Source organism: Tauraco erythrolophus, chromosome 5 (assembly GCF_009769465.1).
Source record: "Tauraco erythrolophus isolate bTauEry1 chromosome 5, bTauEry1.pri, whole genome shotgun sequence".
Taxonomy (NCBI): domain Eukaryota; kingdom Metazoa; phylum Chordata; class Aves; order Musophagiformes; family Musophagidae; genus Tauraco; species Tauraco erythrolophus.
The window spans coordinates 16,870,917-16,887,046 of NC_141469.1; the positions used below are offsets into that span (position 1 = coordinate 16,870,917).

General features: G+C 39.9%; 1 protein-coding gene across 4 annotated transcripts in view; it reads right to left on the minus strand.

Moving 5' to 3' along the window:
- The window catches only part of NR3C2 (nuclear receptor subfamily 3 group C member 2), a 212,030-nt gene that overhangs the window by 96,269 nt on the left and 99,631 nt on the right, over positions 1 to 16,130 (minus strand). The window contains exon 3 of one of the 4 annotated variants that reach the window (XM_086612535.1): positions 9,472 to 9,477. The exons of the other annotated variants lie outside the window; for them this stretch is intronic. Within the exon in view, the coding sequence (XP_086468661.1) occupies positions 9,472 to 9,477 (6 nt within the window). The remainder of the gene's footprint in view (positions 1 to 9,471; positions 9,478 to 16,130) is intronic. 4 annotated transcript variants of the gene reach the window in all.

Sequence of the window (16,130 nt, forward strand, 5' to 3'; positions counted from 1 at the left end):
AAGATGCAGAAATTGCCAGCATCTTCCTTCTACCCTCTCTCATCTTGTTTCTGAAGGGGTATAACCTTCAGTGAGAGTCATCATCTTCTGGGGACTGGCACAGGAAAATACGATCATTAACTCTGCACACACAGATAGTGAAACTAACCTTCCTGCAGCCCAAAACAAGAACTGTGTATTCCAATGGTATTACAGAACCATAACGTGGACAATCTGCCTGAGCACAGAGACCAGAGATCAGCCCACCTTTCACACCCAAGGAAGTTCAGATGGTCAGGAGGCAGCCAAGAGTTGACCATGAGCCACCCAGAGCCCCCAGCACCGCTGAGCCAGTCATGCTACTGCAGCAACACACCCACACGCTTGGTCCTCACCAACTTCAATGTCACAGGACAGTTGATGCTGCCCAAGGGAGACAAGAAACTCCCACACGGAATGTCAACACAACAACTCCTCACAACCTGGCTCTAAAATCAAGAGACTGATTACCAAATTTATACTACGCTGGAATCAAACTCTTCTCCCCTTCCAAATTGTTACCTGAATTCTTCAGAGACGGGACACCTTCCACTAGATCAGGTTGCTCAAAGCCTCATCCAGCCTGGCCTTGAACACTTTCAGGGATGGGGCAGCCACAACCTCTCTGGGCATTCTGTTCCAGTGCTTCAACACCCTCACAGTGAAGAATTTCTTCCTTAGATTTAATCTAAATCTCCCCTCTCTCAGTTTGAAGCCATTACTCCTCGTCCTATCACTACACTCTTGTAAAAAGCCCCTCTTCAGCCTTCTTGTAGGCCTCCTTTAGGTACTGGAAGGCTGCTAGAACGTCTCCCCAGAGCCTTTTCTTCTCCTTTAGACTGGTCACTCCTCCAACAGCCTTCCTAGTATCACCCACTGTTGTTTAACCCAGCCATCACAGCAGATAGCATAACCATCTCCACTTTACATCTATTATTTTTGCGCATGTTTACTTAGAAACGGTAATTTCACTTCCCAAGATAACTCTACTAGTTTAGAAAACATGATACTGGTCAAAATTTGTCCAATAGATTATTTGACCACTACACAATGATGTTTGGCATGACCTCCATCATGACCTCGGCATGTACGATCTCCCAGATTTTGTTCCATGCTGCCAGCTTTAATTGTCAATACTAAGGTATTGACCAGTATTCAGTTTTGCCTTGTGTAGCCCAAATTTTTTAAAAACTTTCACTACAGGAATACGCCCTGACTCTCTCCTACAACTACTTGGAGAAAGCAGATTAGCAGACTGGAAAATGGTATTTCTTAAATGTCAGACTATATAAACCAATCTTCTTGTCAGTAGACCAAGAAAGCATAGAGAAGTAAAAAGGTGCAGAGATGAAACGATCAGATTTTCGGAGAAGGCAGTCACATGGGACTTCATGAATGCTGAGCTAAGAAAGGACTTAGCTGAAACCAAACCACTCCTAAGCCTCAGCAGCAACACTCCTGCACACAGCTGGAGCAACATTTACCCTCTGACGTTCAGCAGAGGGGCATACAAATTGTTAAATAACCTTGCTGCAAATTCTGCTGCCTGAGATTCTCGAGGCATTATCTTGCTCCTACTGAGATGAAGGCAGGCATTACAGAAGCAGTTATGTCTCCTTTGGTAAAACAACAGGACTCATATGGCCACTACCAACTCTTATACCTGGAGCCTTAAAAAAAAAAAAAAAAGGGCTCAGATTTTTGGGTTTTTTTAAGACTAAATCTTAAAAAAATCTCACCCAAAACAAACCAAATGAAAACTTTAAGACTCAGAAATCTTGAACAAGGTCTAAATATTTTAGGAAAGCTAACTGTGTATTTTAGTGCACATTACAGCTGATTGACACCAAGTGCAACACATGAAGCAGCGCATGCTTACTCTGACATCTGGAGCATTGTATCAATCTGTAAGTGGTTAGGGAAAGAATTATTTTTTTTTAATACCTTCACTCTACTAGAATAACAAAAACAACATGAAAGCATCCATTGAAAATACATTTTCAATGTAAAATATTCAGGAAATTAAATTACAGAAGAAAAAGGACCTAGAAAACAGTATCTTCTTGTGCTATAAATGGGTTATTTTTGAAATGTCCTAAACTTCAGGAACCTAAAGCTCTTACTTGTATTCAGTTTTGTTTGTTTTGTTTCAGCTAATGATGAGGAACTCATACAATCTACTATTACTCACTGTAACTTAAAAAAAATGGACCAGTATCTCAAAATAAACTTATTTTGCCACCTACATCTTTGCGGGTACATTTTTAAGAAATCTTTAAAAAAAAAACAACAGACAAATTCAGTAGCTGTGATAATACATTTAATTTAGTCTCAATTATCTTTTTTTTTAAGCACAGATGTACTCTATTCCAAGACAGAAAACTTTCAATTGTTTGAACTTCAACTACTACAACCCTAATACAAATGTATAGATTATAAAATCAAACCAGTGTTGATACTTTTTTTTTTCTCCTCTTAAGAAACGCTTAGTACAATCGAACACGTAGAAATCAGAGAGGAAAGTGCATTTAGTTAAGAGAAAGTAAACTCAGAAATCAGATGGTTTCTTTCCTCAGCAACTCCAGCTTTCACATTAAGTCGCTTTATTTAGCAATGCCTAAGGGCCACATATGACACTTTCATACCTGGAACTTATTCACGGTAACAAGTAAACTCTGACATGCACTGAAAACAGAAAAGGCTCCACCCTTTCTCCCAAGCCCCCCCAAAACGAAAAAGATTCACTCAGGATTTTTAAAAACACATTTAAATTGCAGTGTTTATTCTGCAAATAGAAGCTGATGGGTTCTCCTGTGCTGTAGTCACCAGTGAACAGGTTCCTGCATTTAGTTTAACCTTAAGGCATATGTTGATTTTACAAAATGAAGCAAGTGTACTAAGCTCCTTCAGTTCCCATTTACCTTAGTGGATGCTGACAGGACCCAGCATTTTCCTCAATCCAGCTCTAAGCCTTGACTTTTCCTTGACCTTCTCTACCGAAATCTTTTGGTAGCAACTACAGCTGGCTATCCAAATTTTACCTCAAAGTAATCTGTCGACTACAGAAAAATATAAACATAAGCATAAACAAACGTGTGTTCTGGTGGACTGAAACTGAGGAGCGTTTCTCCCCTAGGGAAATAAATCTATTTTTTACCCACTGATTTAGCCATCAGAGAAATATAACATCCTCCTAATATTCTTCTGCAATGCACTCTTCTCCTCTAAGTACTGTCACAATGTACCAAGATCCAACTGCCGCAGGGAAATAAAATTTACTTCTTCTGCTTATTTTTTTAGTACATAGACATAGTTATCTGCTGAAATAGAATGGTTAACCTAGACGAGGAGTTTCCCATCAGGAGCAATCCTCCAATTTTGGAAGCCAGAGAGCCCCAGTAAGTCTCACGCGTTTGCTCTAACTTTTCATATGTTGTCCACTTATAGAATTAGTGCAGTTTAAATGCATGCAATGTTGGTATTTGCGCTGCTGATTATAAATTGCTATGTATTGTATAGCAAGATAAGGCAGGAACAGTTTATCTGGAAAATGATCTAGTTAATTATTGAAAGTCTATTTGGGGGGGCTGGAGGGGGGCAGGGAGTTCATTTAACTCTTTCTTTTCCTGCACCTGCTCACTTGCCATGTCTAAAAGGAGAGAGACACAGCTTTGAAAATCCAGTTTTTCATAGCACTATCTTATCTTCCACCACCGAAAAATATGTAAACTAATTATGCATCCTGATCACTCTCATGGAAGAGCATCGTAATGTTTACTCGGTGAGGCTCTGCTGCCTTCTTGGTCAGCGATATTTTAAAACCACATAAAAAGCAGTGACTCAAGCGAGGTCCACCTGCTGATGAGGGCACCAGGGGGAAATCATTATCAGGAGGAACCGCAGGAAAAGCAAGGCTGTGAGACTATTTTGCTCTGCTATTGAGGACTTCTAAGACAAAGGAAAATTGAACAAGTAAGGAAGAAGAAAAATATACATAGCACCTCCCTGCATTTGGCTTCCATCAGTAACAAGAATATCTCTTTAGAAAGCCTCCTCTTTTCAAAATAAAGCTCATTACTTTTCTCAAGTTCTTCCCTCAGAGTCTAAACAAGCAATTCCTAAAAATAACTGCCTTTGCTTCAAAGCTTTGTTTTATGAAACCCTTATTACAGGAACCTGAAATGACATTGATGACCAGAGTATTGACCATTTTCAACCTTAAGAAACGTCATTCTGTTGCAGAGACAAAATCTACCTGGTATGTCTGGCAAGGCCTTGGCCTTGCAAGTCCTAAAAGAACACCTATATCAAAAAATAAGTTTAACAGAAGCAGCTTGGTCCAGTCCTAGATACTTTCCTATTACAAACTGTTTGCTTTATCTTCTGAGTTCATGATATAGCTGCAGAGAAAGCCACCACACCATTAATGCCCTAACCGCACAATATAAAAAGTTTACAAGAGTTCCCCAATCCAATTTAAAAAATTTTTTAAGTATTTCATAATAGTAAAAAGTAAACTGAACTGCTATCCCTAGTCTACTGAGGATTAAAATACCACAATAGAAAAACCTCCAGAGTAACCATGAAACCATAGGGAAAAAATGCACCAAAGCACAAAAAAAGGTTACCATGGGAACAAAGGCTATTTTCCAACTTGTCAAATAAAAGCCCCAGTACGGCAGACCTTAACTCATAAGAGAAATCCCACAGGCTTCGAAAGGCAACATGTATAATTATTGCTTAAGCTAAAAGAATCTAATGGGGAGATGGAAGGGGGGGACAGCCCTTTCAACTCCCTTGTGCCCCCCCATCCAACAAGACAAAATCAGTATGGATGTTGAAAGTGTATTAGCATTACAGTACCAGCGTATGCTATATTATAATTCCATATAGGAACAGAAAATAGAAGTAGGAAAGTCTGCACACTAATCTAAACTTCATAAACAAGGCGGAGGGAAAAATGAAAGGCAAGAGACAGCTCACAATATTATTTAGCATGAGTTACCAAGGCAGAACGGAGTATTAAGACTCACGCCCATAAATGTATCAGAGAAATTCTTGACATGAACAGACTTAAGTATCTTGCAATGTGCAGCGAGTTCTGCGTGCATTTGTAAAAGGAAGGCTGGAAAAAGAAATAATCTGCCAAAGATGATCTTACTAATCAAAAGGTAATAATCCTTAATAAGGTTAGGCACAGTGCTTTACATTTCACGGGAGGCTTCCAGCTCGGCACTTGTTTCAGATGATACAGTAAAAGCCAAACTCCGACTTTAACCACCATCTCTGATTAACAGATATTTTAAAAGGCAAAGAGTCACATTATTTTGAAATATCTTCTGTGACTTCTAAAAACACTATTTGAAATAATGAAGGCTTCATTTTAACCTAACGTTTTTCCATTTTAAGAATTTCAAGCTGTTCGTGGTGTTTTAACGCGTACAATTATTACTTGATAGAAGAAATAAGAAGACTCTTGCAGATTTAGGTTGGGGAACTACACAGGTTTTGGGGTAATTTGTAGATTTGTATTTTCCACCTTCCTGATCCTACAGCCCCAGTAAAACATCTTCCTAAAACTCGAAGGTGGAAAAGCCAGAGTGATTTCCACTCTTACCTCCCTTCCTGTTCCCCTCTTGCCAACTTCACAGGCTTTTGCTACTTTTTGACAGTGGATTAAAAAGAGAGTCATGATCTTTGAGGAACATGTAATGGTTATGGCGAGCAGAATGTACCTGCATTGAGCAGGCAATACAGGGCAAACAGATGCAGCATTCAGACCTGTCAGCTTCTGGGACAAGGAGAAAAAGCAAAGAAGGAAAAACGGGATAGGAGCAGACATTCAGGCAGACCTTCATACGGCCTATTTCTTCAAGCTTTGAAGCTGGCCTTCGTGCAACAATCCCCCGTTTTTCTGACTGTGGCTTCTTTGCTTGGCCAGTTACATCTCCAGGGACCTTTACCTGTTCCTATCTACAAATATCATCTAGCCTAGGACTCACTTCCCAGTTTCTCTGACTCTCGGGATACTTACCAACAGTTTGCAATTGGACTTCCTCCAATACCTTAAGCAAGTTCTCTAGCCATCACTTCTCCAAACGACGTATCTCATATAAAGATGCCACTCTAAGGCTGCGGATGAAGAGCTGATGCTTTCAAAACACAAAACAAAACCCAAACTCATCACGTACTAGCTTTAAGTTCCAGAGTACAATCCCATGTATGACCTGGTTTTCAAACACAACCCATAGGCTATGTTTCTTCACTAGTAAACTGTGAAGCTCCTCTGTTAAACAGTTCCCTACCAACCAGCTTTCCATAGAGGATTGAGGATTCTCATGTTTTCACAGAATACTCACCAACCAGAGTGAAATTAGAAAAACACTTCTATTTTCTCTTCAGTGCAAACAAGCAGCTATGCAACCCTCCTCCTGCTTTACCTTCAGGAGACAAGACATCTACCCTGCAAAGCTCTAGCAAGAACTCCTTGGTCTAAAACGACTAGCTGCTGGTACAGGGCTCTGTGGTAGTCTCTCAGGAAATACACTGATAGAAAAATCGAAGTTTTGAAAGTATTCTGATCCCAGTCCAACCTGTGAATTTTGTCACAGGTGAAACAGCCATCTTAGGCTTTGTATCCGCTTGTAAAAATTGTGATTAGCAAGGGACACAGCAAGCAGCAGCTCCAGTTCAGACAGGGACATCACCTCCCACTTGTCCCACCCTCTGCTACATACAGTGACGATTTGCAGGGATCCTATCCTTACTTTTACACTTACACCAAGGTAAAGTACAGTCATTCCTGTTGGTGGTGATACTCTTGATTACCACATTTATTTGTACACTTCAAGTCCCTTTGTTTTCTCTTGCCCATAGTTTATGCAGACAGTCAGCCAGTATGGGCCCAAAAAGAAATAGGTTAATGAGTATTCAACAGTGCTATTTCTTACCCTACTGTTTTGGAAGGAATACAGATATTCTTTCCACCCTTTTTCCTAACTTAGAAAGCCAGGTAAGTCGAACAACTGAGAACGTGGAGGGGCAAAGAGAAAGAGAAGAAAGATTAAGCCACTCATCTTTGTAGAGCCTTCCTCTCCATTTTCTCTCTTGCAAAAAAACTTGTTTTGAAACGGACATATAGAAAAAGATGTTTTGAACTAATCATCACCATCGCCAGTTAGAAAGACACTGCATACTTGCATCCACAAGAGCAATTAGGAAGACAGTATTGCTAGAGCATCTGATCTCATCCTCCATCACATACATAACCTGCATGTATGCAAATGCACCGACTGCATTCATGCTGTACAGCTTTAGAGTGGTTGGCAATTCTTAATTTTACATACCCGTTCGATTTACATAGAAATACATCTATTTTGGACACCAGGTGATCATGACAGAGGGATGGTTTAGGTCATAAACCAAAACAGTATCAGATCTGAAACACAATTGTTCAGAGCTCGCCACAAAACCAAAGACTTTCAAGCAGAAGTACTACTGAATCTTGGAAGATATTACCTTAAGACACTAGAGGCACAGTTAATATTCAAGACTTTCTTTTAAAATCAACAATAATTACATAATATGAAATCTCTGCTCCAATCAACAAAATAAAAATTCTATTGAGAGCCTGAAGAAGTAGAAAGTAAAATCAATTGCATGTGTATTTTTTAAATATTCCCAACCTCAAGTCCTTTCAACTCCTGTTTCCCTATTTTCACAGCAAGTGTAACCACTGACATGTAATATAGTTATACTGTATTAAATAGCTATAGATTTTAACTTTTAAATCAATTAAAATACCCTTCCGTTACATGTCAGAGTGACAAGTAATAGCCTGCTGAGTGCCATGGAAAATTTTGGTCAAATAGCAGATGAGGGCTGCAATCACTGACTGATACCTAGAGCAAAGGCTTTTGGTAATTCTCCCACAAGCAATCACAATTGCTGACAAAGTTCAAATTTGTCTTGACAGGATTGTCAAGGCAAACTAGAAACGTTCACAATTGTAAGTCAAAGAATTCATTTTTATTCAGCTGAAATTCACTCTACTGCTCACGTACTAATGATACACAGTACTGTATCTACCCCCCTCTCTCTGGCTGAATAGCTGAAACCCATATAGCAAAGACTAAAAGAAAATGGGAGTACTAAGCAAAACAAAGACCAAGGAAGTTATGTTCTGCAACTAACACAATCCCAGCTCCTCTAAATCCTCTGCTGCATGCTGTCAAAACTCTCTTGCAATTTATAGCAGACCTTGATTTTGGAAGTCAACTTGCATTTAACTTCAGTGGGAATAAGAGCTGGTACAATAATTAAAAATACCACCATCCCTCCCATTTCAGAAAAAGGATATTTAACTGTTTATGCACAAAAACACGTTACTGTAGAGGCAAACTGACAGTTGAGTGTGCATAATTATGTGCTTATGCATAAATTTACACAATTTACATAGTAATCAAGGTGTATAGCAGAGTGAGCAAACATTATTACTTGCTAAGCCATCACCCCCCAGATCTCATTTATGCAGCCTGTCTGTGGCACAGACTTTCAATTTTCTTTCCTTTCAAGCAAGGACCACGATATTTACATTGTTAAGCCACAACATCGCTTACTGACACAACAGGTCCTCCACAGAATGCAATTAAAACCAAACAGAAAGAACCTGACGACACGCATTCTTTGCTCCATTAAGCAATTTCTGCCCATTCTAAAACAATCTGCCTTGCCCCCCCGCCCCCGTAGCCGCTGAAATTATTTCTGCTATAAACAGATGTGCAATATGCAGAATAAGCACTTGAGGAAGAAAGACGACGACTCAACAAAGTAAGTTTTGAGGACCTGTGGTTTCAAACACTGCAGCAATCACAGTGTACGTTTTATTACGTGGCCAGAGGATCGAAGAAGTCCCTTCCATCCCTGTTTGCACCCCTTCAGGCTTCAGAATGCTTCACTTCAAGCACCTCCCGGCACAGGAGCCCATCGCAGTCACAAAGCATTAAGAGACTTAACAACTTCTTACTTCCATGTCTGCTTTCTGTATGCCAAATTAACATATACAAAATAAAGCAAGTGCTGAGCTGCAAAATAAATGAAAATGGTTTTACTAATATTTTTAAATTATTAAGTTGTTATTCCGGAGCAGGAATAACGCAACTTTGTTTCTCCTTTCTTTTTGCAACACGCAGAAGGAGCGAAACGCAAACTATCACCTTTCCTCTAGTGGAGACACTAATTGGGTGCCTTTCTTCCACCCAGTCACTTATTTTAATGGAACTGGTAAAAAATAACAGCTAAAATTGAAAGAGGTAATAGCTACCCACTGTCAAATTTAGTTGAAGTTGGCTGACATTCAAAACTTACTAGGTGGGAACACACAGACAGCTCGGTTACATAAAACTTAATTTCCTTAGGCTCTGTCTAGTGTTCTGCTGGACTTGCTACCGTAACCAGTAACTTCACAGGAAAAGGTGCTCAAAAAACTACCGTCACTTTAAACCTTTGGACCCTTGCACATACTCACCTATTTTAAAAGCGTATTCAAATCTAATTTATCATCAGTGAAACCAGCAATTACAAATCTTGGTAGCAGCCCTCACCCCAGCTCACCCGCATGAAGCTCACAGGGAGCTGTGCTGCCGTACCGCAGCCCACGACCCCTCCCTCTGCACCTGCCATGGACACTGTCCTCAGGGGAACCCCACTCCTTGGATCAAAGCAAGTAGAAGACTTAGGTCCAAACACATCAGATACCAAAAAAAAAACGTATGAAATGAAGCAGTAATTCAGAACGAGTGAAGCAAAAGCAGCACAAACAAGACAGCGCGTCTGTCACTTTGCACGTTACACATGGTGCTCACCATTGTTTTTATGCATCTCTGAAGGTCTTCTGCATGCTTCTGGAAAGAAGAGTTTTCATTACAACGATGAATTAAATCCTACTATTCCATGTAGGAAGCGTTTGCTTTTTTTGGACTTAATGTGCTGCAAAAATGGGCTTAATTTTTTGCCAGCTTAACAGCTACAGATACTCATCTGATTCATGTATTTCCCTGAGTAATGTATTCTAGTTTTGCATACACCTATAGAAGTCTAGCTATCGAACCTGCAAAAGCTTGACCACAGTGGATAGTATCATCATCTTCTGGTGGGTTTGGACTCCAAACATGGACTTTCCTTGAACACATCCTTGCAATATTTTCTGGACTTGCCTCAGAGCCACTCTGATTTTTACGCGTCTATAGAAAGCGGCTCCAGGCACCACACTGTCCATCCTTCTCTCTGAAAATCTACATCTGTGTGCTCCTGTATTTACAAAAACAGTGTTTCTAAGCTGAGTAGTTGAAAACACTTGTAAGAACTTGACATTTAAAACCTCTTCCAGGCCTTTTACACCAACAAGGACTCAAAGACCATCCAAGAGGAACTGGTTAATACTTGGAAGAAACAAGGCTGTTATCCAAATTTCACAGTCATACAGAGGAATGTTAATAAAAGTAAATGCATACCAAGCACTTGTTTGAAGTTCAGTGCTGCTTTCATTCCAGAAACACTGCTTTAATCTCGCAAATGCTGCTCTGCCTTTTGTTATCCTCTTTTGCGATTCCGTCGTCAAGAACGGTGCTCGGACAACTCGCTGCAGAAGTAGCAGAAATTGCCTACAAATTTCAAGTCTGCACTGCTAATGCTTATGTTTTCTAGCAGAGCGAGGCTGAAGCAAGACCTCAGGCTTCCTCACAAAAGTGGTCAGGCCAAGCTGTTTGGCAGAATAATGTGAAGAGTCAGTCCCTCCTGGCTCTCAAGCATTTGGGAACCAACTGCATTTGCTGGCAGAGAGCAGGCTGCAGGTTATCAGCTGTGGGACCTTGGAGCTGATGCAAGAAAACAACAACAACAACAAAGTATCGCTGAAAGTTGAAAACTCCCCCAATCCTGTAACACGGCCTGCAGTTTCCCTATCGCAGTCTCCAAACACGTCAGGAAGCAGCCCTGCCTACAAGATACCAAGACAGATGAGGGCAGGGATGAAGCCTTGCTTCATGCCCTTCTGACAGCAAAAGGTTGTGATGTTCTGCCTTGACTGAAAACACTCGCCAGAGTTGCCAATTTAAAATCCTGCCCAAAATAGCTGAATTTTGCTGAAGCCTGAAGAAACCCTTGAGATTAATGGTATTACAGGCTTTGGTTTACTAGACAAAGACGATATACAGGCCTTTCTTCTCAGCTTTTCTGATTTCCTTGGCTTCAAAATTGCATTAACTGTTCCTCAACCAAACCAAATCTCCAGGTCTGCTGACCATTATTCCAGCAAAAAGGTAAAAGTTTTTCTTCTGCAAGAAATGAACAATTACACCAGTATCCAAAGCATGAGCTCAGCCTTTTTTGTAGAGTTGAACCGCTGCATCCTTGAACTTCTGAGGAATCATCTTCTTGTCCTTGATGGCTGTACACAGTCGTGCCTTTGTCAGGTCAGGTGGTGCCCTCTGACCAACTACTCCAGCAGAAGCACCATGAGTGCCCTCTGCCCTTCTCTGCAGTATTTACAGGATACATGCAGCAGTTTCTGCTATTTTGCAGCCAGCTGCTCTCGGCTACGTAGGCTGGAGAACTTCATCCAATGCTTCATCAGACATGTCAAATGGACATTTTAATAAACTGGCGAAGCGTTCATGTCACTGATTTGGTATTTCCTTGTAGCTGGCTCTCAGCGTTTGACCAATGCACCACCATCAAATTTACAGTCATAGACTAGTTTTAAGAAGCCCATGTACGTTCTCCTGCCTTTTCTGCCATTGTAGTTACAGTTTAAACCCCCTAGGTTTTTGCAAGAACAGCTTGTGCAGCCACAACAAATTCTTGGTGGCCACAGTCAAAGCATAGCTGTATAAGACATATAAGGCTGTAGTAGGCAGCCACAAACACAGGTCTGAGGGGCTGCCTGTGGTCACTGTGATAGCTCCTAAAAAACACTGGTCTCAACTGGCAGCAGAAGGTATAACAACTAAACAAAAACACAGGAAAAGAAGAGAATAAAAAGCGCTTTCATAAATACTGTAGATATTGGTTAGCGCCCCCCAATAAATAATGCATTAGCTGTGCTTCTAAAGGAATTTACTAGCTATCTTAAAGTCACTATGGTTGCATGAAAAGAAAAAAAAAAAAAAGAGACACAGTGATATGAAGAGAGTCTAAGAAGTCTGTGAATGAATATTGATAAATTGCTGATCGTGATGTGCCATAATTATTCTTAGAGCATGAGGTCACAATCTTAAATTATGAAACTGCTGAAATAATATTTTTAAAGTTTCATCTTTCCCTTATGGACAAAAATCTCTGCTATGCCTGCAAAATCTTGACCTCAAATTTAAGGACGTTATGCTACTTCAATAAATTATACAGAAGACTTGACTTGTGATCAAGAAAATATTAAGACTCGGGTTATTATATTTTACATTATTTCTTTATTCATTTAACCTGAAGAGCTTTCATTAAAAATACAGTAATTCAATTCGCTGCCATATTATTAACAAAACATGATATACATATTTAAATTCCAATGCTGTGAAAGAGATGACAAGGATAAACTATAAACTCAACAGCTGAAATACAGACGACGTAAAAGAAACACACAATCTTTTATATAAAGCAAGGACTTCAACATTTTAACTTAGTCCAAATTTATTTTAATGAGCATCATGTCCTAAAAAAATGTTTACAGAAAAAAAATTTGGATTGCTTTGGATACTGTTGTCTTAAGCATTTATACTTAATTAGAATTAGATGGGAAAGTTTGTCCGTGACTTCCATTCCTCTTCAAAATTTGACATACTGTTGCTGTTCTGATAAGGCTGCAGTGCGCCTATTTGCATGATTGAGAAGTTATCCACCAAGACTGTTACTCAAGTGCACAAGTATGGCTATCGCTCCAATTAACTATTTATGAGCTGTTCCACTGCTCCAGAAAAAGCGCGCCGCTATCAGAAAAGAATTGCTCATTAGCAACCAGCCTGTTAAGGTATTTTTAAATGTAACAATGCAATGTCAGTAGACATATGCGCATTATTTTTTAAGGAGAAAAAGAATAAAAGTGTTTTAGTCTGGAGCTGAGTGGTTTAAAATTTTAATGAAGAAAGGATTTAAGACTGTATTATAGGAAACAATGTCTCATTCACAGAAATGTAGTTAAGATAGTCCAGCAGATCTTTTCCATCTCTTATTTCTGTGACCTTTTACCCTAGGCATGCATAGGCTTCCGCGCTCTCCCTGTACAGAACCACAGTGGGTGCAGTCTGAAGATAGGCAGGGAAGGAGGGATTGGGGTGCTGCTTCCAGGTGGCTCCTCCTGTAAGGGAGAATCTCTGCCACAGCTTCCCTTTACATCCAAAACACTACAGGGAATAACTCTGCACTCTGAATCTGAAATTCCTCCCCTCTCAAAGGGAGCAAACGTTAAATTATTTAAGTGAAGAAGTGGCAAAATTATTCTCTTCTGATTTTGCTAAGCAGGTGAAGAGAGGAAAAAAGAGGGTGGGTGAAGGCAAACCTGTCCTGGCCTAACTTTACCAACCATTGAGCGGCTAAACTCAAGAGTGCTCTGAGGTGCTCTGGTTATTACTGATAGCACAGAAAGATTATGTACACGTCACTTTTGTACTAGTGCAGTCCACAAGTGTTTCGAGAAATTCACATACGTACAACAATCACCACTACTTGAAGCTGTGCCCTGCATTCCCAGTTTTCTGCAATTTCCTTACTAAAATTACCCAAGAAGCCATCTCATCTGATGCTACACCAGGCAGAGATATTTTGGAAGAACTGTAAAAATATTTCATAACTTAAATTATCAGACTGATGAGTGACACTAAAGCACTACCTGTCAAATGGTTACTGAACTTCACCTTCTAAATTACCATCTACCCAGCTGTTTCAAACGCACGTAGTTATGTTAGTCCAAATGAGCTTGTTGCTTAAAATACTATTGCATCCTACACGTTTGTTCCTGGAAGATAAAATGATGGAGCCCATCTGAAATACCGTCTGGCACGTTTACCTGTCTCAAGCCCTCAATTCATTTTGCAGCATCCTCCCCTGCTGCGAGTTCATCAGAACAACATTTTCATGCAACAAAGCATGACATTAATCATCATCTACATGAGGATGCATTACCCAAAAATGTAATAAAAGCAAAACCTTGCTATAAATTGCTAATACTCTGACTTTAACTTACTGCTCACACTTGATCTTAACATTTACTCACCCACACATCCAGATCTGAGGATGATGCTAGCGACTCCAGTCTTCACCATCTTACTTCTGTGTATTAAGGTTGTTAGTCCAACCACCTTTCTTTCCCTCTCTGCCTCCCACCCCTCTTCTCTATGTCCTCATAAGCAATGCCACCTAAAAATAAAGTGATATGCAAGAACAACAAAGGCAATACTGAGACTTAGCCCAGCAACAGAGCCAAAGTACGGCATTTTCAGCTGCTGTACACTGCTAACTCAAATCCCGTTAGGGCCAATGGGATCCACTTCAAAACCATCTCAGATTAGATACAGAAATGCAATTCTGAGATTCTACTCCAGAGTTTTGTTATAGTTCGCTGCCAGCCTGCAGAGGAGAGCTAAAAGTAGAGGACAACTGACGCGTATAAAGAAAAATAATCCTTCCCTACCCCCGACCACAAACCTCCTTAATTCACTACAAGGAGCATACATGAAATACAGAATAGATCATACAGGTACCCACTGAAAGAAAAATCGCCCTCTCCTGGTTTTCCCAGTGTTGAGATGTGTGATCAACTCCTTAAGGTACTACCATATCGTTCATTCTTTCCCTGTATTTTCCAATCACCTTTTGCCTTTCAGCTGAAGGCAATCTCTTCACATTTTATGCATCACAGAGCCAGAATGAGTATCGACGTTTAACAATGATTCCCTGAAATCTCTTGGGAGAAGTGAGGGAAAAGATGGGGAAGCAAGGAATTAAGAGTATATTTACTCCTATCTTTTGTCATTTTATGGTAACATGGAGGGGAGGGGAGAAGGGAGAAAGTCTAATTTAGTGGTCTGAATGATATATTGGAAGCTCTACATGCTTCCAAGGCTACTTCTAAAGTAAGTTTTATGCATATGCAAGTCTGTTCATGGAAAGGTACCATATGCTTATAATCATTTATCCTTTATACAATGCCTACTTCATGAAGTCTGTACAGTCTTTTTTCTCTTTTTTCTTAATTTCCCCCTCCTTAACAGTGAGATTCACAGATCTGAAAGGATGTTAAATACTAAATCTGTAAAAGTTCATGACAGTCTATGGCAAAACTCCCATTCAGTTTGGATTAAATATACTTGGTGAAATTCCAAACAAGCCCGTGAACACGTGCACAAACAGGATTGCTGGTTACCCAGGAGAGTGAGGTACCACTTGTTTGCTCTACGGAAACCTTTGTGTATAAATTGACAAGCATGTTATCTTGATACACAGAATACTTCTGCAAGTGCTAGAAGCTGAAAGTGTCTGCTCAACCGAGAAAGAGACGTCCCATGCAAAAGTTACAAGCACTAGCTGTAATGCTGTGCAACTTTTGCTGTAGATTTATGTGTTAATTGAAACACATTAGAAAGCCATTCTCTTCACTGGATGTTTACCCCTTTTATAGCTGATTTTCAAATTATTTGAGGAGAGTTCACAGATTGCAAACAATTCTTCACTCTTTTTTCATCTCCCTATCATGGCTACGGATGTATACACAAAATCTTTTAAAACTTTTCCCTCCTCGGTCTTTGGTCAATATTTACTTTATATTGAACTACCCCTTCTGCAGCATTATGCCATAACTCATGTGTTAAACTTCAGTATGTTAAGGAGACTAGAAGAGTTACATTACTTTTCACTTCTAAGCTTTCACTTCAAGAGTTTTTCCCTTGTGACTGCCTTAGTTTGTATTCCCTTCCTATTTCCTCCAGCTTTTCTCTTAAGATTCAGACGTTTTCTTCCACTCTTCTGCATGCTAAACACATCTTTGGGTAGGATTTAAAGGGCTCAGATGTCAGGTATGTAAATTATTTTTCCTTTAAGAGCAGAACTGGCACATTAAGTTATTCAAA